General features: G+C 40.8%; 1 protein-coding gene across 1 annotated transcript in view; it reads right to left on the reverse strand.

Annotated features, from left to right (window-relative positions):
- Window positions 1-27,857, reverse strand: part of LOC105450941 (homeobox protein homothorax) — a 364,527-nt gene that overhangs the window by 19,669 nt on the left and 317,001 nt on the right. Inside the window, exon 12 of the mRNA XM_011691070.1 lies at window positions 7,372-7,430. Coding sequence (XP_011689372.1) covers window positions 7,372-7,430 — 59 coding nt within the window. The remainder of the gene's footprint in view (window positions 1-7,371; window positions 7,431-27,857) is intronic.

Below are 27,857 nucleotides of genomic sequence, written 5' to 3' on the forward strand. Positions count from 1 at the left end.
CCCTCTCTCTCTCTCTCTCTCGTCCCTTTAAACAGAGTTAGCTGTATACGGAAAGCTGGGATGAAAAGGGAGAGAGAACGACGGAAACAGAGAGATCGCCGATGTGCGAGGATAGACGGAGAAAAGTAGAGGGTGAACTGTCTGGACCCACCCCGAGATGGACACAGAGAATCGCCATTACAAATTGACAACCTTGATTGATGGCCCTCGCGAAAGGGACGACGCCGGCCGATTCGGTGGTTGAGCAGAGGAGGAAGGATCACGACAGCGAAGAAGGGAGCGTTAAGGGGAATCAGGGGTTGAAAAAGACCAGGCTAAGGGGGTTGAAGCAACCTCGAGTGAAGAAAGTGGGGATAGCGGCCAAGTGAGATGGAGTGGATGTGCTATATGTTGGTTCGGTCTGGTCTAGCTCGTTCTGGAGGTTCTGCTCTAAGGGATCTTTGGCAGCCAGATAGTGCGTTCCGCGGACCAACACATCAGAATTATATCCATATACGAACGAAAACGGGAGGCAGAGAGAAAGAGAGAGAGAGAGAGGGCGAGCAAAGGAACGGAGCGACGTTATCGAAACCGAGGCGAGTGCGTGACGAATGGTCTGCGTCGACTGGATCTGCCGAGTAGGATCCGTTCTTGTGCTACACCACTGGATATAATATTTGATGCGTTTCAAGCTACTTTATACGATAAAAGTATTTTGATATGTACATCAATGAGACTTTTTAATTCATCATGCAATCGGCATGTCCATATTTTAATATTATAATATGATAATATATTAATAAGAACAATTTGACAATACATTGAATATATTAATACATTCATTATTTACATACTTATATCCGAAAAAATCCATCTAAGCTTGAAGAACAATTTATCGGTAAAAGATCTGATCTTAAGAATGGTCATCTATAATAGTGTAAGAAGATAAAGTGACTGTAAGTAAATGACAATTAAGTTTCTGCGAAAACGGTCGATAAGAAGAGGTACCAAAAATACCGAAAAAGACAAAGAAACCTGACGATAGAGGAACGACAAAAAACAAATGCGACTACTCGTGTTGATCTACAACTACGAACTCTCGCGTCTCAGCTTTGACCTCCGGCTCGACCGTCAGAATACGGCGAATAATAAGCAAAACTGGCAATTAAGATATCGTCGATGGACACATTGCAACTGCTTTCCTCGAAGATTCTCTTGTACATCTAATGCAATGCGTATAATACGCAAACGCCGGCTCATAAAACCGCCAAACGGGCGGAGGAGTTGAGTGCGCTCGGATGAGCGATGTTTATTGAGATTATAGCGAAGGCAATTCATGGGAAGTCGTTTATTGTCGAGAAGGAAGAAGAGGATGACGAGGATAGCGTATACTCGGAAAGAGTAATTAGCGCCGCGCAGAAACAAGCCGCGACAGAAATCAGCCGTGATCGGTCATCGTTGCGGCCACCAGTCTTTCGTCAGTAAAGACTATATAGAGATGTATAACGACCTCGCTGAGCGATTAACTGTTCGCGTCGTAATTGGATATTTTATGTCGACTACAAAGAGAAACCGCTTCATTAACCGTATCGCTGTTTAATTACGCATTGCCGTGCAGCAGTCAAATATATGAATCAGGCCTTGATATAGCACATTAATTAAAAGAATTAAAGTATGCTAAACTCTAATCACGTTAATGAAATCGCTCAAATTTGATTTAATGCACGTACAAAAAGCGTACAAAAACACTATATACGTATTCACTTGAGTAATTAATAAGAACTGAATTAGGTCGGTGCAATGTATAAGATAGGTATATTTAATTCGGCAATGACTCAATGGTCATCTTCAAGACAGAAGGAAACTCGACAAATATACTTCGCGGCTGTATCGTTAAAGGTGGCAGACGTCTTTTATCGCGGTATCGTCACGAAATGCACCGTACGGGCGCAGCTTTACGGTACTTTGGTGCCGCTGTTACGTTTTTACTGCGTCGTTCTGGCAGCACGTGAGGGGACGACGATTCTACCGGTGTTACCGGCGCTGTAACTATATACAGTCTTGACGTTAGACAACGTTGTACATGGTATGGCACATAGGAATTCTACTAGAAAGAAACCAAGTAAGTTTTATGTCAGTAAATGTCTGCAGATTAAAGTTATTATCGAGAGAATGCGGAATCAATTTCAGAAAGTAATGTTGCTTCTCTCGTTTATTGCAATTAAATTTTTTTTTTCACATATAACCATTAGCTATATATGTATACATACATACATACATATATTTGCATTTTCTTAGTTATATGTAGCTATCTTCTATTAATAAGCGCATTTTTTTCGTAAATTACGCTTCATATATTCTAAATTGACGATTACAGTAATTGTTATTAATCTTTATTTATTATTCTTACTTCATATTTGATTAAATTCATCGTAAGCAAGTGATATATAATTTGATTAACTGAGATATGATATACGTACAGCCTTAGTAATCAAAAAGGAAGATATCACAGCTGACATGATCTCACACGTCGGATAACAAATGTAAAGCTAATTATATATACATGGAATTTGGTCAATTAAATTATCATTATTTCAATTGCGAGATGCTGAAGTGATAATACGTCACGCTGCACCGCATCTTTTCTATGCTTTCAGGATATGTATTATCCGTATCCTTCCTATTCTAAGCGTATAACCACGTGGCACGGTTTTCTCCACGCATATAAACCTAGAATCTCGCAAGAGGGATACATGGTGGCAGCTTGTACATCGTAAAACGATGCGCTACTGGTTTATAGTTTATAGTTCGAGTGCCTACGCGGCGGTCGTGTATGATTGAATGGGGGAGGATTTAAAAGGGATCACGCGCTTTTATGAGCGGTATTAGGAACGATGGCGTTAAAACGCCGCGCGCGGAGGTTTATTGTCCGCGTACGTGCGCGCACGACTAATTTTACACTAATTTCAGCGAGCTGTTCGTTTATGGCCGGATAAAGAATAACCGTAATCCATTTGAGTACAAATGTAGTATATAGCAGAACTTTAGTTTAGAAGCCTGCTAGAAAGCCGTTTGTAATTATACTTCTTGATGACGCGTTAATGCCTTGAAATTTATTCTATTTCTAACGCATGGTAAAGAAATCTAACGATGTATAAAAGCATTAATCTCAAGTATAAACTGGTTCTTATTTTATTCACACATCTTATACACAAAAATTGTATGAGATATACTGTAAACTAATACAAACGCGCGGTACAATAATACTAAACTAAAAATCATTGAAAATAACTTACGTGAATACTAATCACAAAACTATTACTCGTAATTTAACGTCAAACTAACGATATTTTTTTCATTGATACATATTAAAATATCGATATGAAAATTGCGACAAACATTGCAGATAATATGGCACACTTTTGTATTTACAGAATATAAAACAACTCATGCAATCAATATAGTACGTCGAGGAAAGAGACAGAAAATGTGTGCATTTTCCGCGAATGCAGATACGGATCTGCGATCGTTAAGGCGAACGCGGGATGAATCATAAACTCACCGATCGCTTCTACAGCCGATATCAGGATAAGCGGGAATTCCCGCGCGCACACATTGTGTAACGCGCGAAACGTTAGTGCGCGCTCGTGCGCGGAATGCATCTCTCATCTCGGAATAATAACAATGCCCCGCGGGCCGCGAAGTCAATGTGGAGCAGCTGGGATCCACGTAATGAAAGTATGATTGATGATCCGACCGACGCGCATCATTAGCTCGATACGGAGGAGTGAACCGAGAAGGATATGCATGCCTGCAAGTCCCGACAAGTCGTGCATGGTCGTCGTCGTCGTCGTCGTCATCGTCGTCTTAAGACGCATTCTGAATTAACGTGACTCCGGGCCTAATACAATCCCTCGCACGGCTCGCGTGAGAAAAGTTATAGTACACGATTCGAGAGTGTTATACGTATGGACAGACAGTGGTATATTTGTGGAATTTCTGCGTAATTAATGGTCGGAAGGAAAAACGAAAAATTTGACAAATAAAAAAAATAAAATTTTTCTATTTCGTAAAAAGTATACACGTATATCTGTTGACAATTCTTTACTTTCTGAATAGATATGCAAATGCATTTTAATTTAATAAACATTTACATTGAAATTTGATTACTGCTTTTAATAATATGCAACATTATAAATTTGAAAACTTTGACAGAGAAATTAAAAAAATAATTTTCATTTACTAACTGGTATAAGATTAAATTATTTGAAAATGTTTTAATCAATAATGCAAAAACGCAATCATACAAAGGACGAATAACAATTTCAGCATTGCTACCGACAGATCATGAGGGACTAGGAGCATTTGAAAGACACATTTATCTCACTTCCGTTGGAACAAAATCTGCCCTGGGGCCTAATGCTTCGGCTATTAAGCTTTAATGGACTGCCGATCGTCGATGGAGAGCAGGAGGGGAAGAATATAGGATCTCTAAGGAATTGGAAAAATGGTTGGAATCGCAAATTTGGTGGACTTTCGCTCTTTCTCCCGTTTTTCTTTATCTTTTTCACCATGTCCACTTCCATCCATAAAAATATTCCACGCGTCATTCTCTGGCCACAATAATCGACCGGGACATGGGGCAGTGGCAGGACGCTCTCGCGTAGTTCCATCGATTTCAATCGCGCGCAAAAGATGTGCTCTTTCTACTGAAACTGGTTTGCCAGTCGGAGAGCAGGCGAGAAAACGGAGGCGATGGCATCGGCGGGCGGAAGGGCTGAAAAGGTCGTGGGTTGCCTGTTTGCGGCACGATGGAACTGTGATCAGGATTGACTCGGGATGATAATCTGGCGTACACGGGTTTCCACTTTACCCGATGCGAACGACGACGTTCAGGTCGCCGGGCTCTCGCTCTCCTCGTCCCTCGATACCCGCGAGCCTCTCTCGCGTCATTTCCCTCGCGAATATCCCTTTAACTATCGCTCGAATTCACTGCTGACACGTATGTGCCGCAATTATTAATATTGTTGACTCAGTGCAAAGAAAGCGTTACTCGATAGCGCCAATAGATGTCAATTTATTATTCGCATAATAAAAATGTTAATTCTAAAACTTTTCAAAAAGCCTTTAATCGAGGATAAATTATCATTCAATTATCTCTGAAAATGTGGTGAAGCAATTGTGATATATGTTAAGATAATTATCAGTTCACACAAATCTTATAACATCATCGATAACATATTCTCGCAAATTTGAATGAAAGGGAGAACTCGAAGACGTTTATGGCATCTCACAGAGAAGATTCTCACAAAGACACTTGAATGTTTAGTGCACTTTAGTGAACGATACGTCTTCTATCCAGCGTGCAAAAGTAGCAGGAAGCAGGCTGCGGGCCATCATTTGCAGAAGTCCACGAGAAGCGTATATGTCAATTCGAGAAAAAGAGAGAGAAGCACCAGAAAAAGAAGAGAGCGATTCCTTGCTAGAGAGCGCGTTCTGTGGATACGTTTGGATAGTGAATGGCGGATAAAGCGCCCCTAAAGCCCAGTTTCGACAGAGCAAACAACCCGTAACTCAGTGAGTGTTTATGAGGGGGCTAGTCGTAAAAATACGATGCGAATCGGACTCTCTCTCTCTCTCTCTCTCTCTCTCTCTCTCTCTCTCTCTTTCTCTCTATGTTTCAACCGTTTAGTCGACTCACCCTCACCAAACTTTTCCTCGGGCAGTTCTTTCCACGTCGTGGGACAAAGACGTGGCCACGGATAAAAACGTAAGAAAAAGACAGACCACGGCCGATAGAGTGAGAAGAGTTTCCACTGTGGCAACGGGAGCATGTTCCCTGATCGTAAAACTCGGTCTGATCACCGCTACCAATTATCCCACCGTTATCCGAGTGTTATCCGAACGTTATCCGGAACGTTATCCACCTCTGCCCACCCGGTACTCCACGGAAGAACCCTCTCACCATCATCCGAATCACTACCGATCCCTTGAACCCTAACGCAGAGAAAACGAGAGAGAGAAAGAGAATGGGTCTACCCTAAACACGAAGGCCCGTTGTTGTCGCCTTTTACTGCAAACGAAGTGATTCTCTCCTCGTAAACGCGTCGTCTTTACAGATTATTTGACGAAGGAATATCTTTTCCTGGTATCAAATTTTCAATCTTCTCGTATTAATCTAACTTTAATAAAGTTAGCAAGATTATTACAACTCATGAAAAAGTATCCTTAATTTATGAATGCTTACGTATGTGGATCAATTAAAAAATATTTTAAAATAAGTTTTTTTCTAATAAAATTTTCCTCATAATTTCCATAAGTAAAAAATTGTACGTATATATTAATTATTTAGCACAAAAGAAATTTTAATTCTAAAAATTTAGTTCTTATTTGTGTATTAAAAGTTCTGTTAAAGAATTGACAGTTGCGCGAATTGTACATGTCTGTTATCCATTTGTGTGAAGTGAGACTCCGTGATAATACTTTCTAAATCACGAAACAGAATGAATTGTCGGACATGATATTAATCAGACACGCAAGAGAGAAGTGAAATTCAAATTTTCATCGTGAGCGTGGAATGACCGATAATCGAATCACGAAGTGATTTGATTTCAGAGAGAAACGACGGATATTGCGGATATACAAATATATACGACGCTACAGGTTTTATTCGATTCGAATGTTTCGTTCATTGAAGAATAATACTGAGAATACTATATAAAGACTGAGCATCTGTTACATCAGGTATTAAAGATATTAAATGTGACTATTGCATTAGATTGTCAACTATAATTACACTGTAAGACCATTCATAAATCGTCAGCTGTTAATCAAAATACTATTTAATGCCAAAATACTATTTAAGTAAACAGTATTTAAAATTTTGAGAAGCAAATAATTTTGCATAAATTATTAATGCGTTTTTTAAATATACAATTAAAATGTAATTTAAATTTTTACAATTTGTATAATTTAATTTGTTTCAGAATTAATTACAGTTCAAACTTAAGTCTTCTCATCATGATATTCATAAAATATTCATCTTTTAATACGTATTCATATTGAGTATGTATAATAATAAATTTTCGTTGAAAGAGTCAAACTTTATTGAAAAATTTAAAAATATTAAATCGAACGATCTTAAAATGTACAAAAAACCTTACGTTATGAGGCATTTTAATTTGTTTAAAAAATTTTTTTTAAACAAATATTATCTTATTTAAAATGAAGAGATGACTTATGTTAATTCATAAGAAGTAGAAAAGTGATGTGGAAAATAAATATATCCGTGAGATATATCCGGCACAGGTGGCACAATATTGTACGTGTCTTTAGTGTCTTTATTGTGAGGATACGTGTAAATGTCTGTTGGCTGAAATGGATTCGTCTTACCGGCTCGATTACTCTGGTCGATCATCGGTTGAACGATTCTACGTCTCGCGTTTATGAACCTGAAACAAACAAAATAAACGAGTCACATTAATAAGATAATTGATTTATTTAATATCAAAAATCTAAAATAATTTTAACATAATACAGCAAATTTAATAATTGTTTAATTCTCTTAAACATGATCATTTTTCTATATATAAAAAATATAAAGAAATAATTTTTTTATTTTCTTAAGTTCGCCTTGCAAATATTTTTTGCAACAGTTTTTTGTCTCCTTCGCATTTTACACGATGTGCAGAGAGAGGGAAATTGTCTCGATGCAATCCGCTATCTTTGTAACAATCAGGAAAAAGCGAACTGCAACTGGTTCGGGAGATGAGCGAGCAAAAACGGAAAAATCCGGTAAAGAGGAAGAAAATCCTCGATACGTCATTAGCCGCGTTGAAGAAGCTTCCATGTGAGCGCTTTCCGAACAATAGATCTGCGGTCTGTTTCGATGTTGGTCGAAGTCCAAGAGGGTGGTAGGTTCAATACAGTATGAGATAGGAACAACCAGGGAGGATCGGCGGTAGAGTGAGCGAGACGCGAAGAGGAAGGGCGTACGTCAGCCGACGTCAGCGTCGCGGCGCCCTAATGGGCGCAGACGCCGGAAGTGATTGGGTTTCTGCTCGACTGACTCGAGCACACCCCCTTCCCGTCGTGGAATACTCCAGTTCCCTGCCAGAGGGGATGAGGACATAAGCAAGCCCCGAAGAAGCGATGGTACTCCCTCTTGTTTTGCAGCACATCTTTCTTGCTTAGTCTCACGCCTGGTCGACTCCCACAGGAGAATCTTATGAATAATAATTATTAAACTCTCATCGCCTCTCGCTCTCGCTGTCGGATGCACGTGGCCATTGTCGCAGTTAAGACGCAAACATATGCCTACAAGTCGTTCGACAAGTCGCCGTAAGTCAAAAGAGCTTCATTCGATTGAATGAGTAGTAAAAGGCTTCAGAAGCGGTATATTAACATAAGCGCGAGAGATGGCCATGAATTTTGATACCGTCAATCGGACATTTAAATGCATTGCAAATATCTCTAGACTGTACATTAATATTAATTATAATTATAATATTCTATGGTATCATATAGATATATGATATCACAACCAGTATAATGCAAACATATACTAATTTAATTATCAAATTATAAATATTTTAGAGAAGAGAAGCTATATAAATTCTTTTAACGATATATAAAATCTTCCTTTGCAAAGAAAAGTTAATTACAAAAATGAAGGTATGACAAACAAATTTCTACTATTTATTCAGTTAAATTTATTCTCTTTAACATAAAAATTCTAAATATAATAATAATAATAATAATAATAATAATAATAATAATACGTGCTCGAAATAAAGCACATTTGCGGTACAGATGTAATACGATAATAATTACACGTAATCGCTTCAGAGTCAAATCCTCGACTATCGTCAGACGAAAAAGTATCGCTGCGCGAATATGAAACCAAGGATCCCTCTCTAGCCCCCCCCTTCCCCCCGCACGGATACTTCTAAGCGCCTCTGATTCCTCTTTGGCGAGGTAGGCAACGTGTCACAGCCAGCTGACTACCGCTAACCACCCCCGCACTTCCACTTTAGCAGCCACCGCTGCTGCTGAAATATCGCCCGAACAATGGCGTGCAACCCTCTAACCGAAACGAGAAAGAGAAAGATAGAGAAGAAGGGACGAAAACGGTGAGCGACTGCCCAAACTCTCTCTCTCAAGAGTTTGGCCGTTCTAGTGAAAATCAACCGGAAAACTTAGGCCCGCCATATTGCAGAGATATAACAAAATTTCACGGTCAATGTAATCTCTTTTTTACTTTTATAGGTAAGATGTGGTAAAACTTAATATTTAGATCACTAATTATAATATGTATAACTCTGTTATCTGTTAATAAATCTACTAAAAAAATAGTAAAAATTTAGATATTGAAATTATAAATACATATTCTTCAAATTTGAAACTAAAATAACGCATCAACATATTTATTAGAACCGCAGTGCATAAATGTCGATGAAATAATCGTCACTTAACCCATCATGAATCTAAATATTTCTTACGGCAACAAAAGGGATCTAAAACGAGATGAGCATATTATTATCGAGATGCCAAGTCACTCTAAATGACAAAACATTTTTCGTCACGCCCTCGTCAGAGCTTTCAGGATTTTAATGCAATTTTGGTTATGAATTTGAAGGGAAGCTTTCTGTGCGTCATAAAATGGATTTGCGGCTGGCAAAACTTAAACTCGTTTGAATATACGGAAAGATGAAAAATAGACGAAATTGTTTCATCATTCAATTTTAACTTTGCATGAAACAAAGATACAGTTTAAATCGATTATCTTGAAATAGAGAGAGTCTAGAAAGAAAAGATATTTCGTTTGTTCTTACTCAATACAAAAATAAGACATTTTAGTCAATTTTTAAACACGTTATAAGACATTTTGTTTCTATTCTTTTAATATCTCGTAAAAAAGTTCCAGTTTCGTTTCTATCGTCTGAAATGAGATACCATTAATAAAGCATGGCAAAGTGAATCAAACATTAAACGGACAAATTGAATGAGAGCCACGAAAATCGGTGAATTACAAACGGAATTTCAAAGAGCAGCGTACGAGAATTATCAACAAATCGCTGACGTACGGAATTTACCTCAGTATCGCTGTTACAAATCAATAACATATAATATATTTATTCTGCGAGAAAGACAGAAACGCAGTATTGAATTGAGGAACGGATATTTCCCATATGATTTCTTATGTCGTATCTAAACTTATTGTTAGTGCACTTTATAAGCGAATGTACGAATAATGCTTGTATTTACTTATATGCATGCTTATATACATAGTCCTATATATCGACTCATATAACATTTTAAAAGTTTTAAAATTCGCGTATCCCAATACATCCCTCTGTACTCACAATTAGTAAAAAATTATTACACTTTATATTAATTTCATCGCCATGGTCAATTCTAAGTTAATGAATGGACAATAAATATCCTCACCATTTCTAAGAAAAAATAATTTTGTTGCAAGAATAACATGTATATTTATTAGCTAGAGAGATCTTTTGAAATGGCGCGGTGAGAAGCAAAAAGCACGAGAGAAAAGCTTCCTTCATCACCCGCGTTGCGCGGATGCGAGTGCGTGAGTGGAGTAACGATGATTACTGTCGCGCTAGCAGCATTTACTCTCCGACGGCATTCGCAATTATCGGGAGCTTCCATTAGTTAACTGCAGTCGATACGCAGTGCACCGGGTCCTCGCATCAAAACATCATTACTGCCCGAACACGGGAGCGCGAGAACCGCCGTACTCGCAGTACTATTGGTAATCAATTTCACTCCCATGGCGTAGGTACTACTGGCGAGAGCCGCGCTAATGCGAGGCCTCAGCGTTCGCGTCGCATTACGGGAAATCGAAAAGGCAGTCTCGTAATGATTACGCGTTAGGAAACAGATCGAGCGAAGAAGGGAATAGATAGATGAATTGCCGTAAAAAACTGTTTTAATTAGAAATTAAACGATTGCGCGTCAGTTGAAGTAATTTTCATCGTCAAAGAACAAAAAAAAATTTAAATAGATAAGATGCTTAAGAGAATAGTATTGCATTATTATTGGCATTATTAGCAAAATTTATTATTATTATTAACCTCGTGAAATATGTTGTTTTATTTAACGAGGATTTCAATCAATATAGAGTGGAGTAATAACGGTACAATTATTTTTATCGAATTGAACTGCTGCGTGCGATCTGTAGTGTTAGATTATTTATGTAATTATCCCTTCCTGCATCGAAAACCTGCAGTTAATGAGGATCTGACCTCGCGATCCAATCAGCAATCGATTTTTGTCTGTGTAAAATTACCACTAGTCTCGCTAATGCGAATTGCCGTTGCATCAGAGAAAACAGCCATCATAAGCATTGCATTCCAGAAAATGCTTATTAGGAATTGGTCGGATAGGTAAAACATTAACAGGAATATACACCGCTTCGTATCTGATTTAAAATCTACAACTATCATTTTAGAAATAACATAATGATTATTCAACAAACCTTACGATGGACAAATTGGAATAACTTATAATAGTTACTCGAATCATAGAACTCTCTCTCTCTCTCGGCAATAAAGTTATAAAATAAAAGGACACGAAGCACGATGTGTGCGTATCCTCCTTCTAGTCTTCGTACGCTCGCTTTTTTCAAAATAATTTTATTGTATCAACAAAAAGCTCGCCGCTTGAGCTCGCACGAACGAACGAACGGATATAAATCTGAACGTTCATAAGACTAGCGTCGGCCATCACGCCGTGCCGGTGCATTTACGATCGATAAAATCATTTTATCCGAATATAATGCACCGGTCGATTCACGCGCCGCTCCCGGCGAGTTTCTTCTTTTTTTTTACTTGCGTTTTGTTCTCTCTCGCGCCGCCGATCGTGATCATGATTTTATTGTAATGCAGTCGGCCCGATTACGTCTCGCCCGCGCACCGCTGGATCTCCTCGAAAGTGCGGCGCCCGCGAACAAACGAATCGAACCCTATACGCAATACATAATTCTCGTTCGACAAATTCAATGAGCATTATGGATCGTCAGTATTCTTCCTTTCACCGTGTAATCGAGTTTCCTGTAGACGTCGCTGGCAAAATCGCGGGGCACCCGGATTGAAAATTTGCATTTACGATCGTTACACATTGAATTGTACAAGTGTACAAGATTCGTACAGCATTCTTTTTATTTTAAAATTATGATTATTAGCTCAAACTTTATTATAAAAATTAGCACACATAAAAAGAATTGCCCGTATAAATTACAACTTAAAAATAATAATATAAGTTTGAATTATTAACTTTAAAAAGTATGCTCAACAGAAGTTAAAAATTGAAAATCTCTGAAGTGAGAGAGAGAGAGAGAGAGAGAGAGAGAGAGCCATGCGACAGTGAAAGGTTTCGCATCACAGCACGAGTAAACTTGCTGCCGAATTCCCGGTGGCCGCAGGGGCGTAACGATATAAACGCCGAGAACGCGGGACCGGCGATCGCGCGTATCGGATGCGCGTAGACGGGTTATGTGTGTCAACAAAGCGATTTAACACGCGACGTGTCACTGATAGCTCCCGCCGCCGCAACGGCCGCATGGCTGCCTGCGTCGCATCGACGTGCTCGGCTGGACGTGTGCACCTCGGCTGCGTTTAATCTATGACTCTGCTGGAACGCTTTTTCGGAAAATTCCTATCCCGCGTACCGTCCACTTCCTCCCTCTCTATTCCCCTTTCCCCGCTTTATCCCCGAGCACTGCCGTCCCCAGACCCCTCTTTCGTCCCCCCGAAATTTATATAATTGTTTTGCCGGGATCGCCACTAAATCGTGCGCCGCGGAACGCGATAGCGCCGGCGCGCTGTTTCGCGTTGATGTTGATGGCCGCATCGGTGATCTCGCCAATAAAAGGATCGAGGGGAAACATCCGCAGCGTTCGATATCTGCGTATCTACCACCCGTAACATCACCTCGCCTGCCCGATGCACGCGTAGAGTCTCTTCGATTTTTACACGCCAAGAGTCCTGCTTTAGAGCGATTGTTTTTTCGGTGTAAGCACATAGCGTAGCACATAGCGGTTGTTAGATTCGTGAGTGCAGAGCAGATTTGACAAATTCGAGATTGTCGGCAAGACCGATAAGTCCATTTCAAAAAAATCCCTTTTTTCCCCCATTTCATGACGTAACTTCGGATCTCTGACAAATTGGTGTATTGACGATCAATTTCGTCGATGTCGTCGATTAATTTCAGCGCAACGGGTCGACGACTTAAGAGCTACGTAATACGTTAACGTAATAGGGCAGATATCGGGCCACGTTGCAGCCATTTCAGACTCCAACCCAGCTCTGGGTTTCTGCGAAACAGAACTGCTCGCTTCGTGAAAGGCATGTTATTGGGTTCACAGCTGTCGCAACCCTCGCCGGTTGTGGGGTAGCGAAGTACTCGAGTCGATTGTCACCGGCCACCTCGTCGCCGGGGTCAGACTCATCTCGTTGCCGTCGTCATCGCGCCAAGGGTTGATACTACCCGCTTGTGCGTCACACCCAACACCCTCGCCATCTACTTTCCTCCATACGCTACGATCCCTAGCTATTCTCCTACAGCCCGATTTTCACTCCATCCACCGCGAGTGGCACCCGCGCAACGTTGGAGTCGACGGAGGCGTCAGCTTGTACAGTCTCTTAAACTCTGACTACGAAGCCACTATATGTACCAACTGCTGACGCCGTTATAAACTGCCAGCCGCCCTTTCCATCTCCTAATCTTCGCACTCGCGCGCGTTATATCCATGTGGATGGCGAGAATGGCCAAGTCTCGTTTTCTGTATATGCAGTCTGATGTAGATATTAGACCAAGCTCTCTAAATATATCAAAACTGACGCGACACAGTCTCTTCAGACATCTATCCTTAAAAAAATTATTATCATTAATTATAGCGATTCTCTTCCAAGTTCAGAATTATATTTATTTTTCTAACGAGTAAAATTTGGAAAACTATTTAAATCAATTCTAATCTTGAAGAAAGCCATTTATGTTTTTAGAGAGAATCATTCTCTATATACTCTCTATCACATTATAATTACTTTTCATTATATTCCATCTAAAGTAGCAATTTAAATAAAATACTATTACTCGGATAGCCGTACGTCCGTTGTCGTTTACAAAGAAGCTCGAGACTTGTGCGAAACCGGTAAGGAACTACCGCAGTTACCACGTCGTTCCTGACGCAAATACGGTCGTTGTTTAGGCGGGTAATAGTACAGTCGTCTCGTTACTCATACCAGAGCACGCAGTCTCTGACCGATCTCGGTGATCTCCGGACGCGGTTTATCCTGGGTCTCCCGGCGCGTTTTATTTAGATTTCACGAAAACGCAGAGCGTCGGGTGGAAGATAAGGGGTCGTTTAGATTGACCGCTCGTCCTCAGGATGGCCCTAAAGCGCCCCGTTTACCATCTCATGCTCGTGAAATCTTTTCCCTACATCTTTCTCCACCATCAGCGACACTACGAATGTACGGAGACTGAGAACATATATATCCTCCTCGAAGAGCAGTCGCGTTTCTCATTCCGGGTTACGACTTCCTCCCTCTTGCGACCTCCGCCCCTGTTCGAGTCTTTGTGTTCCCATTACGACATTCACCTTACAAGCGCGTGTGCCTCACGATCGCAATGAGGAGACCACAGTATGATTTTCGACTCCGAAGATTTAGAGGTCAGTGATATAAAGGAGAAATAAAATACACGCCCGCTCGACCACGGGGGAGGCTCGACATTAGAGGTGGATCGAAATTTTTATCCGCGCGAAATAGAATACGCGAGCGTGGTTTATGGGTTTACGCCGCGGGGAGATTCACGCGATCCGGACAGTTTTTTATATTCGTATGGTCTTTCTCTCCTTTCCGCCATCCCGCGGTCCCGCGCCGCACGCCTCCGCAGACTCCGCAGAGCGCGCTGTAGGGGCTCGGCCGTGTGCGCGGAATTTGAATCCTCTTGTAATAAAATCCGAGCTTTATGCGACGGCCTATGGTATCCCGCGCTCACGCTCGCGCTCGCGTGCGGCTCGCGCACATTTACCCGCGAAAAAGTGAAATGTATACAGGTAGGTTACGTGTGTACGAGGGATACCTGTCCCCGTTCGCTTGTCCGGATATAAGTGTCGCCCGTTGCACACGAGCCACCGCATCTCGCCCGGCAGATGTAAATAATACCACGAAATCGCTACCAGATACCTACGTCTTTTTTTGCGTTCTCTTCTTTTTTGCTTCCTCGTCCAATCGCGCTCCATTCAGACGCGCTATCGCTTCGTGCACGGATTCTACGACGCCGAGTGCATTGACATGTAAACTTGTAAACGCAAAAAAAAGGGAACAATACGATAATTATTACAGCAATTTCCTTTTTCTATACTCTTTAGTGCGTAAATAAAATGATCACATTGTTTCACAATAAAAAAATTATTAAAAGCTGATGATATATTCTCCCATTAAAAAAAATTATGGTTTACATTAGTTTATCCATTCTTTTAATTCGTCACACGTTGCAATATACATTTTTCTTGTAAGATTTTGATTTCTCGAAATAGGATATACAAAGTTATAGAATGAATATAACGGAAAAAATCCGGTGCAGTTTAGCATGTGACAAGAACGAACCAACGCAAGCGAAAAATCAATTCTTTAAGTCTCGATAGCGAATATCTACCCACTTTTGTCGTGGCACATCTGTCATGCTTACACGAGACGCTATTTATGAGATGAAGAAAAAGAAAAAGAAGAGGAGAAGAAAAAGAGATGGAAGGCAGAAAGAAGATTGCTGAGATCGGCGGAGTCCCGCAAGTCTTCTGGTAATTTGTAATTTGCAGGTGCGAAGCGAAGAGATCCAAGATACCAGGAAGATTTACAATTAGTAGAGATGAGCATGGTCGACGACATGGCGTCGCTTGTCCGCAGTTTTTGCGAACGATATATCGACGTCGTACGTGACTTTAACGAGAGGAAATTTAGAACCGTGTGATGTAATTGTTTGCATCATCTGATATCGTTCATATTGCAATTTAATAAAGATGTATGATTGGCTAAGTGTTTATCTTCGTACTTTATGAAATAACTATAAGTGCACGGAATTGAATTATAATTATAATAACCGGAAAGAGAGTCTTCTCACGCGGAAAATAATTATATTCATCGTCGTAAAATGGAGGCAATTAAATATTATAAAAATATTACGTTTCTAAGGTTTCGATTTTGTAATTTTATTCAACTGATAAAAAAAATTCTGCAAGTACTGACGAATTAACGAACGCTTTTAATGTACAAAAATCGTACCCAGTTTCGAAAATAACATAATCTCTCATTAACTGGCACACGAATTCACGTCGTGCGTGATGTAGGACTAACAGTGCAACGCAGCATCCAGGGTGGCGTATAATTACCCGGAATGGGCGGGGACGCAAACGTTGATAGCGAAGTCGAAGTAAATCGGATTACTCGGATATCATCTGCGTAATGTATGTATGCAGGCATGTATACACGACGGCTGTATATACAGGGTGGCGCGGTAGGAAAGGGAGGACGCGGACGGCGGCAGCAGCAGTGACGGCGGTAGGGTACGCTTCTCCGCTCGAGGGAAATAAGGGTGGCACGACCCGAGAGATAAAGGGTGCACCGAACGGGCGGAGGGCGCCCCGGCTACGACATGTTTTTCTAGACAATTTGTTCGGCAACATTAATCACCGAGAGCATCGCGAGACGCGGGCGTTAGTAGAAAGGGGCTGCCGTCGTTGGAAAGCGCTACTGACTATCGCGATCTTTGCTACTCTTTTGACTCTTTTTGGCGCCTGTCACGTGCGTACACGAGACAGAAAAGAAAATAAAATCTCGCAAAAAGATAATCGATAAAATTTAAATGACAATTAAAAAGGTGGATTTCGCACGATTGTCGTGTGTCACACATTCTCGCGGATCGATCGAAATGTCCCAATTACGTTCTCGTACATATGGAGAATTAGTGATTCGGAGAGAATGGGTTCCCGCTGGTTCGCGAAAATTACGTTCCTTATCGAGCGTACGCTCGTAACTTCAGATTAATCCGCATTTATATTTTAAGCCGCGTGCCCCGACCACGTATTCGAAGCAGCTGCAGCGACGTCGCCTCTACCGCCTCCTTTACTTCCACGCAAACTACGACGCAACACACAATACCGTGAGATGATTATCTGGAAAACTAATTTCGCCGACGCGCGTGTTGTTATCCGCCACTACCCTCCACCGCCCGTGTGTTACCGTTCACCCCCCCCCCTCCACGCTGTTGCATCGCAGCTTAGGTGGCGGACGCAGCTGAAGGTGGCGTGGACAACGAGGAAACGGACATTGTTGCAATCAAAGCTGAGAATAAGGAGATGATTAGACGTGTTACCAGCGATTCTCTCGCTCCCATCACTCCCGTCATGCTCTCTCACTTTATCTAGAAAACTATTAATCGCAACAAAAATGTATAAATATATAGACGCTAATATTATACATCAAGAGAGTAACGTTTTACATACTTTTTCAACTTAAGTTTCAACTTGTCAAATTATTGCTTTGTCAGAATTGTCTCATTACTTTTTACAAGTTGAATATTAATATGAAACACTATTAATTGTTATAATAAAAATATTAAAACGTTTCCATTAAAACTAGAAAATATTCTCAACTCGAATTCTTGATGTACGCGATGTTTTTTTTATCAAAAATAATCTTACAGAATATATAGACAATTGCCTATCATTACTAAAAATGTATTCCACGTGACTATTTGTTTTCTACCGCCTCGCCGCGCTGCGCAGATATATCTCCACTGACGTAACGCACAGTAATTTCCTAGTGTCCAAAGCGGGTATGCGTAAGGGTACAAATTTCAACATGCATAGCACTTGGACGCAGCGCGCGCAAACCGCGTACGCACGTTCGGCACAAGGCTATTTGTAATTTTCATTATCTTGGCGTAAAGGGGAACATTTAGGTGTCGCGGCACGTAGAGAGTTAATAGGCAAACCAGTCCTTTGGGCATGGGAGCGCAGGTCGTTTGTTTTTGGGGGTCGGTACAAACTGTCTTTCCCTCTCGCTCTGGTTCTCTTACTTACACTTGTGATTGAATATCACATACAGCAGAGAAATATTCCTGTGTACATGTGGCTTTTAATATAACAGATAATGTATTTTTCTTACAAAACTGAAAAGCAGATAATGAATATCTAAGATAAAAATCACGATTATTATATTGACAATGAAACATCAGATCACGTATAGATTATGTGTTTTTGAAAAAAAGAAAGTACGCTTGCAGCGATAGGACATTTTCAGATTTTCTCGTTGCTATTATGCTACAACAAATAAAAAACATCTGTTAAGAATTCGTGCGGTAATCGACGACGGTGGTTGTTCAAGCTACGCGGTTCTCGATCGAGCTGAGCACTCTCGTTTGTTGATTCCAAGCGCGACGCCAAACGTCGTTTTCGGACGTAACAACAATTTCCCAAAATCTGACGAAATTGGCCCCCAAGGCCGATGGAAGGGGAGACCATGGACGGCCACGTAACGGCGTTTATTGGCTGCTTTAAGGCCGTTTCTATGCGCGACACATTGTCGCTAAATAACGCGCAAGGGCCGGTTTACTCTCCGCTACCCTTGCGCAGCCTCCAACCCCATATAGGTCCAAGATTTCTCCGTTGCTCTCACAGACACACATACACGTCGTATCCCATATTCTCCACGTCCGCGGGTTTAGTCGTCGACGCAACGTGGGGTCTTGTGTACGGCATGAAATATGGCGGAACGCGACCAATATGCGGACCAAAGCTTTGCAGATTCGGAGAAGACGATTGTCCGGCAGATATCTGCTTCTCCACGATAGAGAAAGAAAAGAGAGAAAGAAAGAAAGAGGAAGATATAATAATATAATAATTTAAAAAATTTTTTTAACTATCAGGCATTATTGATATATTGGTGTAAATTATAATATCATAATCTATTCTAATTTTATATCATAAAATAGAAATGGAACAAGTACTTTTCAAATAATTTTATCATTAGATACCGTAGCAATCCATTTTAGCAATTTATTCATAAAAGCGAAAAAATTTTTTTAAGTAACATTTTTTCCAAAAGTCGTTATACATAAAATATAAAACTAGCGAATTACGAATATAAATTAATAATACTTCGGTAGCAATCAATTTTTATTTTTAATGACTGAGAATCAGTTTCATGCAGAAATCATTATCTTATCATAATTAAATGGAGTTTAAAAGCATACATGCGCAGAGACAAAGAACCGCGACACGTATTTGGTCCGCCATCACGACGCAACTGCGCCATTCCGGTACATTAGGAGCAGAGCATAAAGCAATTTTCTGTCCATCGTCCCTCTTTACCGCGCATCGTCGAGGACGCAGAATTACTCACATGTAACAGGCATCGGACGGACACATAGACGAGCGGCATAACGGCGGGGTGACTATGAAAGGGTCGAACTCACTCATCCCTCCATTCCGCGCCGCCATGTTAAGCGCATAGCGAAGGGGTAATTCTCATTTGGGTGTAATCGCGCTCGCAAAACTCCATCACACTTTCCTAATAGAGCCCATGAGGGAACACACGAGGCGAATGGCTCTTCGCGCGCAACCGTTATATCGTACATCGACTTCGACATTATATTTCTACGCTCTGTGCAGAGCATGGAAAAGTTTATTGTGGCGAGCGTAAAGAAAAAAATGGACTAAAAATTTAAATAAATAAAAAGTATTCTGATACATATACATATATCCTACAATGTATTGTATGCTATACTTATATGTATGTACAACTAATACTTATAGCTCATATCGCAAAAAGAATTTCTAATGTATATACAATAATTCAGTTTCGTTAAAAATAAAGCTTGAAGAAACAAATTGATAAGCAGTCGGTTTAATAGAATTCATATTCAAATCGTGTGCGCTCTTGTGCACTTACAACCGAAATTTACAACCGCAATCCACGATATTCCTAAAACCTTTCTCAGATCAAATTTCGATGGAATTATCCCATAACTATCGGACCGCCGTTTTCGCCGGCAATTTCATTTTGAAAAACCGAGCGTCGGAACAGCCACACGTGCTGCACCCGCCGTTCATGCGGATTTTACATATTTCTTTCGTAGCAAACTCGGTTTTCGCGCGATAGCGTAAAAAGGAGGCAGGACGCAGGTGCGGCGGGTTCAAGATCGAGATTATCGGCGAAGAACCAAACCGGGAAACCGGTATCCTAGGCACGGAGCCTCCTCCATCACTCCATGCGAAGCGGGTTACCGTTGCCGCCGCCATTGCTCGTACGACGTTGTACGTAGCAAACATCCGCGCGCAGTTTCCGGAACGCTGCCTGCCCTCCGCCGCCTGTTTCTCCCCCGCTTCTCCACTGGCACTACCGCGTCTGCCATCGCACGTAACTCCTTCTCCTTACCGTCTATAACCGAATCCAACATGGGAGCACGAAACACACGTCGGCGGAGCGGAAAAGGCTACGTTCCAGGACCGGGAGATAATCCCGGTTAACGATTGCCCCGGCAATTACGCTGCTGGATGAGATAGCGGGAAGTCGTTATTCGAATTTCTCCGAGAGGGAGTCTCAGCGATCTGAGAGATCCGCGATTGGGGACTGGAATACATATTTAGAAAGATATCATTGAAGGTCGCGGGTGATACTACTTAAACATTTATATCCCGCCACTAAATTTCAGACATAGATTTCATACATAGATGAAATCGAAAAGTCGAATTCTATTTTTGCGAAAGTAAAATCCTACTATAGCGATGATAATTATTTTAATTTAATTGTGATGTCAATATTTCGAAATTAAAATATTCGATTTTAGACAGAAACGAAATTTTTTTCTCTTAAAATAGTGATATTTTAAACATAGTACTTATATTGCAATATAATATAGTATATACATCAGTTTTCTATATCAATCCCGTTTCCAAAAAATTATGTCATATTATACAGTCCAATAATTTACAAATTTATGAATTATAAATATTGTGAATAAATTCTTTAATCTTTTATAGCTCTCGCTTCCCTCTTCGTTATCAAGCAGAAAACTATAAAATTTGCCGGGACTCCACAAGTGTGAATAGTTTATATCGCGCGAATAAATAGGCGAGTTCGGCTAGTCAGGGATGGCTTAGTTGCCACGATGGCACACCTGTGGAGCAAATTTACGAAATGTTTACGACCGTCTAAAGGGGCGTCCGATCCCGGTCCTCTGCCATCCCCGAATGTTGTCCCTCCGAGCGCACAATGCCGCGTCATTCGCCATTATTACATCGTTGTTATCACCACCTCGCAGAAGCAACGGAGATCCTTCCTCTTTTCATCTGTCCTTCGCTCTTCGCCTCGCTCGTTTACCTCTCTTCTCTTTGTGCCACATTCATATCTGTATTTCATTCCTCAACAATTTTCCAAGCAATTTAAAGCTTTTCCGCTTATAACATTGATAACAAAATATTTCTGAAGGAGATTATCCATCTTCCAACGATGTGTTGTCTTTTATTTATGAGAATCCCTCAATGAAGCACGATCGGCGAAAGCTGCCGAGTGAATTAATTGCCGTTCGTTACCTAACAAAATATGCTCGCGCTTACAGTTGGATTTTATTTATGGATTTTATTCAGAATGTATATATAGGTATATCAATTACAAAAGGCGTGCCCGGAAAGCGCGAGAAGATCGGCTCTCTTCCTTCGACTCTCGGAACCGGCCTGACCTCCCTCTCCTTTCATCCTGAGTTATGAATGTGCCCAATTACATCTTAAAAGCTGTGCTCCATTAATTTTCACAGCTGCTGCCGCTTAATTGGGAGCCCGGGCCGATAATAAACCCCGGAGCTTGCACCCGGGGCCCACTACTGGCGTTTATGGCCTGCGAGAGTTCCACGGGATTGCCGTCTTCGCAGACGATCGCATCGATCGGCCACTGGTTTACCCTTGTCGCTCGCTGTCGTTTTCCTTTACGACTCTGACCTTGATTCCGGTAGACGTCAGTAGGGTAACCGCGGAACTTGCCGTCGACGTCGACGCTGCTTTCGGAGAATCGATAATGGACGGTACCCGTAAATTCGCGAGCGCAAACGAAACGTTTGGTATACGTCGGAGACGTCTCATTTCTAATCGCATGCGAAGATCTCGTTATGACCTTACAGCTATCATTTGTACGCTGTCATGACTTTTACGATCGCAACATTGAATTTAAAAGACGCGAGGTACTACCGCGGTTCTCGGAAAACTTAATCGGCAAATTTGTCACAACCAATTATTTAACGGTCCATCGAAGAGATAACTAATTTTTTTTTTCTAATTTCTTATTAGTTAACGTTCGTGGAAAGTAACGCGAACGTGTCTCGAACGGTGTGTCCTAGAGCTTAGTAATAAAGCCAAATCTATATGTATACTCGCAGAGGACTTAATTAATGAGATACATATCTAATTCATCGGTGACAATCTCGACGATTTTTTAAATCATGAGTAAGAATATGGTTCACAATATCCGAATGTACAAATTTACTGCTGATATTGACCTTGATTATCGTACATTTAACGCGTGTATATATGTACACTAGCGCTTTGGGTTGCTTTACGAACAAATTTACAGTATCGAAATATATGTATTTCCATATGCAGCCGCACGAGCGAGAATGATTACGTTTGCATAAACACGTAATGACTTGGCCGTGGCGACGATGAGCTAACATCCATAATAATATTTCACAAATTTTTGCAGCGTTGCTCCAAGGAGGTCTGGCCGATCAAGAGAGCCGGGATAAATTCGACGTGGTCATCGCGGTGCCGACCATCAAACCGGTATTAAAAATAACTGATAGGGTCGTGGCAGCGATTTGCATGCGCTCGTTACTCGGGCCGGATACTCGCGCAGACCGGCTGCATCTCGCGTGGAAAGAAAAAGAAAAAGAGAAAGAAAAAGAAAATGATGATAGCGCTAGCAAACACGCGTGAGCGCCGAGCTTAAACCATCATCGCATACCTGCTAATACCGGCAATATCTTTGTCGCGGTATGCCGAGGCCGTAGCTGCAGGAGAGAGGAAGAACTCTCCGAAGACGAGTTCGAACGTCGCGGTGCAACTTTGTGCAAGAACGTGGAAGCTTCACTCCCGTCTCTTTTTCTCTTTCTCTCTTTTTCTTTGTTGAACGTGCGTTGGCAGTGCCGCGTTCCACCCACCGTCGCTGTGACTTCTCCGCCGCGCTGCGCGCCCGCGCCGGCTCGCAAAACGTCTCGCGGTAATATTACCCAAAGCAAACGACCAGGTAAGCCATAGTCGCGCCACCCAAGTGGACCTTGTTAGCGCGGATATCCTCAGAGATACACCACCCAGAAACCGGAGGAGCATATACTGAAGCGCGTAGAGTAACGAGAGAGGAAGAAGTGCGACGTGGTTGACCGCGAGCAAGCGAGAAAGTGAATGTGCGGAAGAAATAAATAGAAACCTCTTTTGTAGCTTTATTATTATCTAAATAAAAGATAGCATATCTTTACTAATGCTTTAACGACTAGAGTCACTAGAATTCACTGGAACGAATTGAGTCGACGAATTTTTTCCACTTGATGATTACATTCTCTGCCCTCTCAAACAATTTTTTTTTTCGAATTATAAGTAATAACTGTAATAACATTTAATAAAAAAATATTTTTTATGATTCTAGCGCATCATTGCGCAACCAGTAAGTACATCGAGTACAAAATCTAACGATAACCTGCAGTAACTGTGTTTCAAGCATGATACTTGTCTCATAAAAATCGCGGAAAGAAATAGCAAATTTCTCAAGTCAAAACACGCCGCGCTTCTTAGTGGTTTCGACCTGTCACCTCGTTCTGAATATAAAGTAAAGTTTGGAGAGATGGAACTTAGGTTCACCGGCAGGATTACGGTAAGTGGAAACGCGTAGTGGGCGATAGCAACGGCACCCGTTGGTGATGCATGGGGTTGTCGCACGTTGAGTCATGTGTCATTGGATCGGCTCCGAATCGGAGAGTGCCGTATGCCGTTGGGGTAGGTATATACGATGGCGAAGCTTTCTCCCCTATGAAATAAGAAAAGCAAGAGCTAGTCGGGCAGGATGGAAGAGAGAGCGAGATGGCGATAAGGAAGTTAGAAGGAGGAAAAGAAAAGCAATGAGGGAAGGAGGAATCGAAGGGGTGGTGGGGCAATGGTCCGTGAACCACCGCCATGGCGTAATGACGCGGCTCTCCTTTCAAAGATTGCATCGCAGGAAAAGCTCCGTGCGGAACTACCGTCCCCTCTCTCCCGTGTCCTCCTCCTCCTCTTCTTGTTCCGGAACACCCTCTCCCCAAGCGAACGACCGCTTGGTTTCTCCTACAGGAATCGATACGATAGCTCCAGGAATCCGAAGGATTTTACGTTAAAATACTGCAGAAAATAATGGTCCGATATACCTTCCTCCAACGCAGGATAGCGCTTCATTCGCTCTCGTCGCGCCTCATTCCTCTCTCTCTCTACCTTTTTTCTTACATCGTCCTCCGTTTTTTGTCTTGACATCCTGCTTTTTTCTTCCCATCTTCCTTGCACCATCTACCTTCGATCGAATTATCATGCATCAAGAGTGCATCCCTCTAATTGCATCTCCATCTCGATCGACTCTGACTGGCGAAAGAAAATTGGTAAAAAGAAAATTCATCGTAGTGGGAAATAGCAGGACACGTACTGGGCGCCAAATATTTTCAAAACAAGTAAGCGGACTCCGAATCGGGATGGAAAAATTATTTAGAGAAATTGATTGGCAAATGTTTAATATAATCTCGCAGTTATAAAGGCGAAGATTTTAAGGAATGCAAAAGTTGAAAGAAATGTTCAGAGCAAAAAATATTGTCTCTTTGAAAATATTCAACTTTCAATAAAAATAAATAATGGTCAACGTTTGTTGATTAAAATTACGATATACTTTTATAAAAATAAAAGAGACAGAAAGGGAATGATCAAAGAGAACGTATATGTACATAAGTCCGGCATCGTAAAATCATCGTGAGAAGAAAACGAGCAACACCGATCGAAGAATAACGCAACTAGGAAAACTTTTATAACGGTTTTGATTTGATTCCATTCAGAAATCTTGAAATCACAGCTGATTTGCTGTATTTAAAATTATAAGAATCAATTTAAGAATCTGACTGATCCATTGTAGGCTGTTGCCTCCACTTTGTCACACGAAACTTGCCGTCTTGTTTTTAAGTCAAATAAAGAAAGACAAAAGCGTATAAAAAATTCAAGAGTCTTAGAAGAAACAATTTGTTTGTGGGGGAGAGGGGAAGGGGAGAGAGAAAGAGAGAGAGAGAGAGAGAGAGAGAGAGAGAGAGAGAGAGAAAGAGAGAATAGGCCAAATACGAACAGAGAGACAACTGATAAGAAAAAATAATCGCTTTTTTTCTCTACTTTGTAAAACATTCCCAGAGTTTTTTTATATAGAAAATTATGTAACTATTAGATCTTTATAATCTCTTTTACATAAAATAATATAACTATTGTTGAAATATATAATCACATATTATAATAATCGTATGTTGGAAAATTTAAATAATAAAATTTCAAATAACTCTTGTTCAATTATTAAACAAAAGTTCCAACTACAACGGAGAATGAAGAACAAAGAATATCTCATATTCATTCTCAATCTTTGTGTCTTGGGCACGCAATAATAGACACTCCTATTCTTGACTAAGGCTGCCGTTAGCCACTTCAGGTACACGTGGTGGCTTCTGGTTTAACCGTGAGATGTTTATTTGCGCTATCTATCAAGTCCGAGGTAACAGGACTGTCGTAGAGTATTTCTCGAAGGTAATTACTTAGGAAATCGAAAGTGACGTCTTCGTGAAGCGCGCTTACGCGCTAGTAAAGTTATTTTTTGCTATTTACCGTATTCGCCACGTTATGAAAAATTACTATACCACAATTGCTTGCTGCATTAAACCTAATCTAGCACTATTCGTTAGACATAAAATTTATTTTGATATTAAGTTATGAAAGACACAAAAAATCTCTCATCGTAATATCAAAAGAAAGTATACCTAACAAATAACATTAATATATAATTATAAAAATATAAAATATAATATTAAGTATATATCATTTTAAACATTATATATATATATATATATTGTATATATATATAAACATATGATATTTATATAAAATATAATATACAGAATTAGTTTAATAGACCTACGTTTCACATGAATTTTTTTAATCCGTCCTAAACAAGTGTTTATTGGATTATTATTAATAATAATAAATTAATAAAATCAAGATAGTATTTAATAAACATTAAAATATAATTTCTTCGTCGACAAAAGAGATGCGTTTATTGTAGATTCCTAAACCCATCGCTACTTCAGAGCTAATTTTCGCAAGTAGGTGATCGATCACTCTCATTTCCCTCGCGCTCGGCTTATTACAGAGTTTTTCGCGTTAGCACATAGATCTCCACATTTCCCGATGTAAAAGAAAATTGAAATCATGAACGAGTTACTACCAATGTATGAAAATGCAGAAAGGCAGCGAGCCAAAATTTATAATCCATCAAAACCATTTTTGCATCTTGGATCTTATTGACCAGCCGAATTGAGGATTTTCCGTGTTTACCAAAAAGATAAAGTGTCTGCAATACATCAAGAACGAAATGTCCACGTGCCCTCCCTCCCGCACGTGCGAGCACCCTTATGCATACGTTACACGCGTGTATGTGTAAATTACATGCTCGCTTGGTATGGACAGACACATAGTTCGATACACAGCCTCTCGATACACGTATCTCGTCCCGTTGCGGAATTGCAAGGGAGAGTAAAATGATCACGTGCGTGCACGCGAAGAATCAATCATAGCGATGGCAATGCGCGGCAGATGCAAAAGTAATGATGTTGATTCAAAATGACTAATAATATGGTAAGTTTTCTTTTTGCTATCTAGTTATATTGGAGATATCGGATCTGTAATCATCTGCAGTGAAAAAAATACCGTTGATACGTCTTTGAAAATTAAACGACTCGAAAATACAATTAACAACTGAAATGTTATCGTCTTCTATTATAATTTACATATCAATGTTGAAAGATGCATTTTGCGCCTAAAGGATTTAATCGATTGCCCGCTCGAAATTAAATTTGTTTTAAGAAACAAAATATACTAAATCAAATTTATCAAATTTTATTATAATAAAGAAGATTAAAATGGATTCTAAAACAAAACGCAAATGTGACTTTGGAGGGAAAAGACGTGCGTGTGGTTATGGCAAAGTGAAACTTTAATCCACGTATTTTCGAAGTTTTGCATTTCGCTCTGTTTTGCAGGGCTGCAGTTCGTCATCTCGCTAGATCCGCAGTCGGGCGTGGAAGACCAGTTGGGACGTTGGCGGAGATCGAGGAAGGAGAAGGACGAGGATGAACGAGGACATAGAGGATGGTACGGGGTTGGGAAGGTTCGATGGGAAGAGCAGGTTGTGGAGAGATGAGGTAGAGGAGAAAGGGGGTAGCAGCGTGTTTGCAGATCCTCTATCGGGCGCTTCAGCCCCCGCGATCCACCGTTTTCCCCGTTCACCAGCAGCTCTCTCGCCGCTCACCACCACCTCCACCTCCATCCACCCCTGAAGCGCGCGGATGGTTTGGGGTAGAGCGGCAGGCGGCGCGAGGCAGATAAGAGAATTGCACTGTCAAGCCGGAATGATATATTTGACCAACATTTCCATATAACCCCGGCAGAGGCGCTCTCGCGTATCACGCCGCTCTCTTACTCTCGTATTCTTCGCCTTCTCTCTTCCCTCTTCTATTTCCTCCATTTTCCTCCGTCGTTCCCCCCC

The sequence above is a fragment of the Wasmannia auropunctata genome, unplaced genomic scaffold (assembly GCF_000956235.1).
Source record: "Wasmannia auropunctata unplaced genomic scaffold, wasmannia.A_1.0 LD336053.1, whole genome shotgun sequence".
Lineage (NCBI taxonomy): Eukaryota > Metazoa > Arthropoda > Insecta > Hymenoptera > Formicidae > Wasmannia > Wasmannia auropunctata.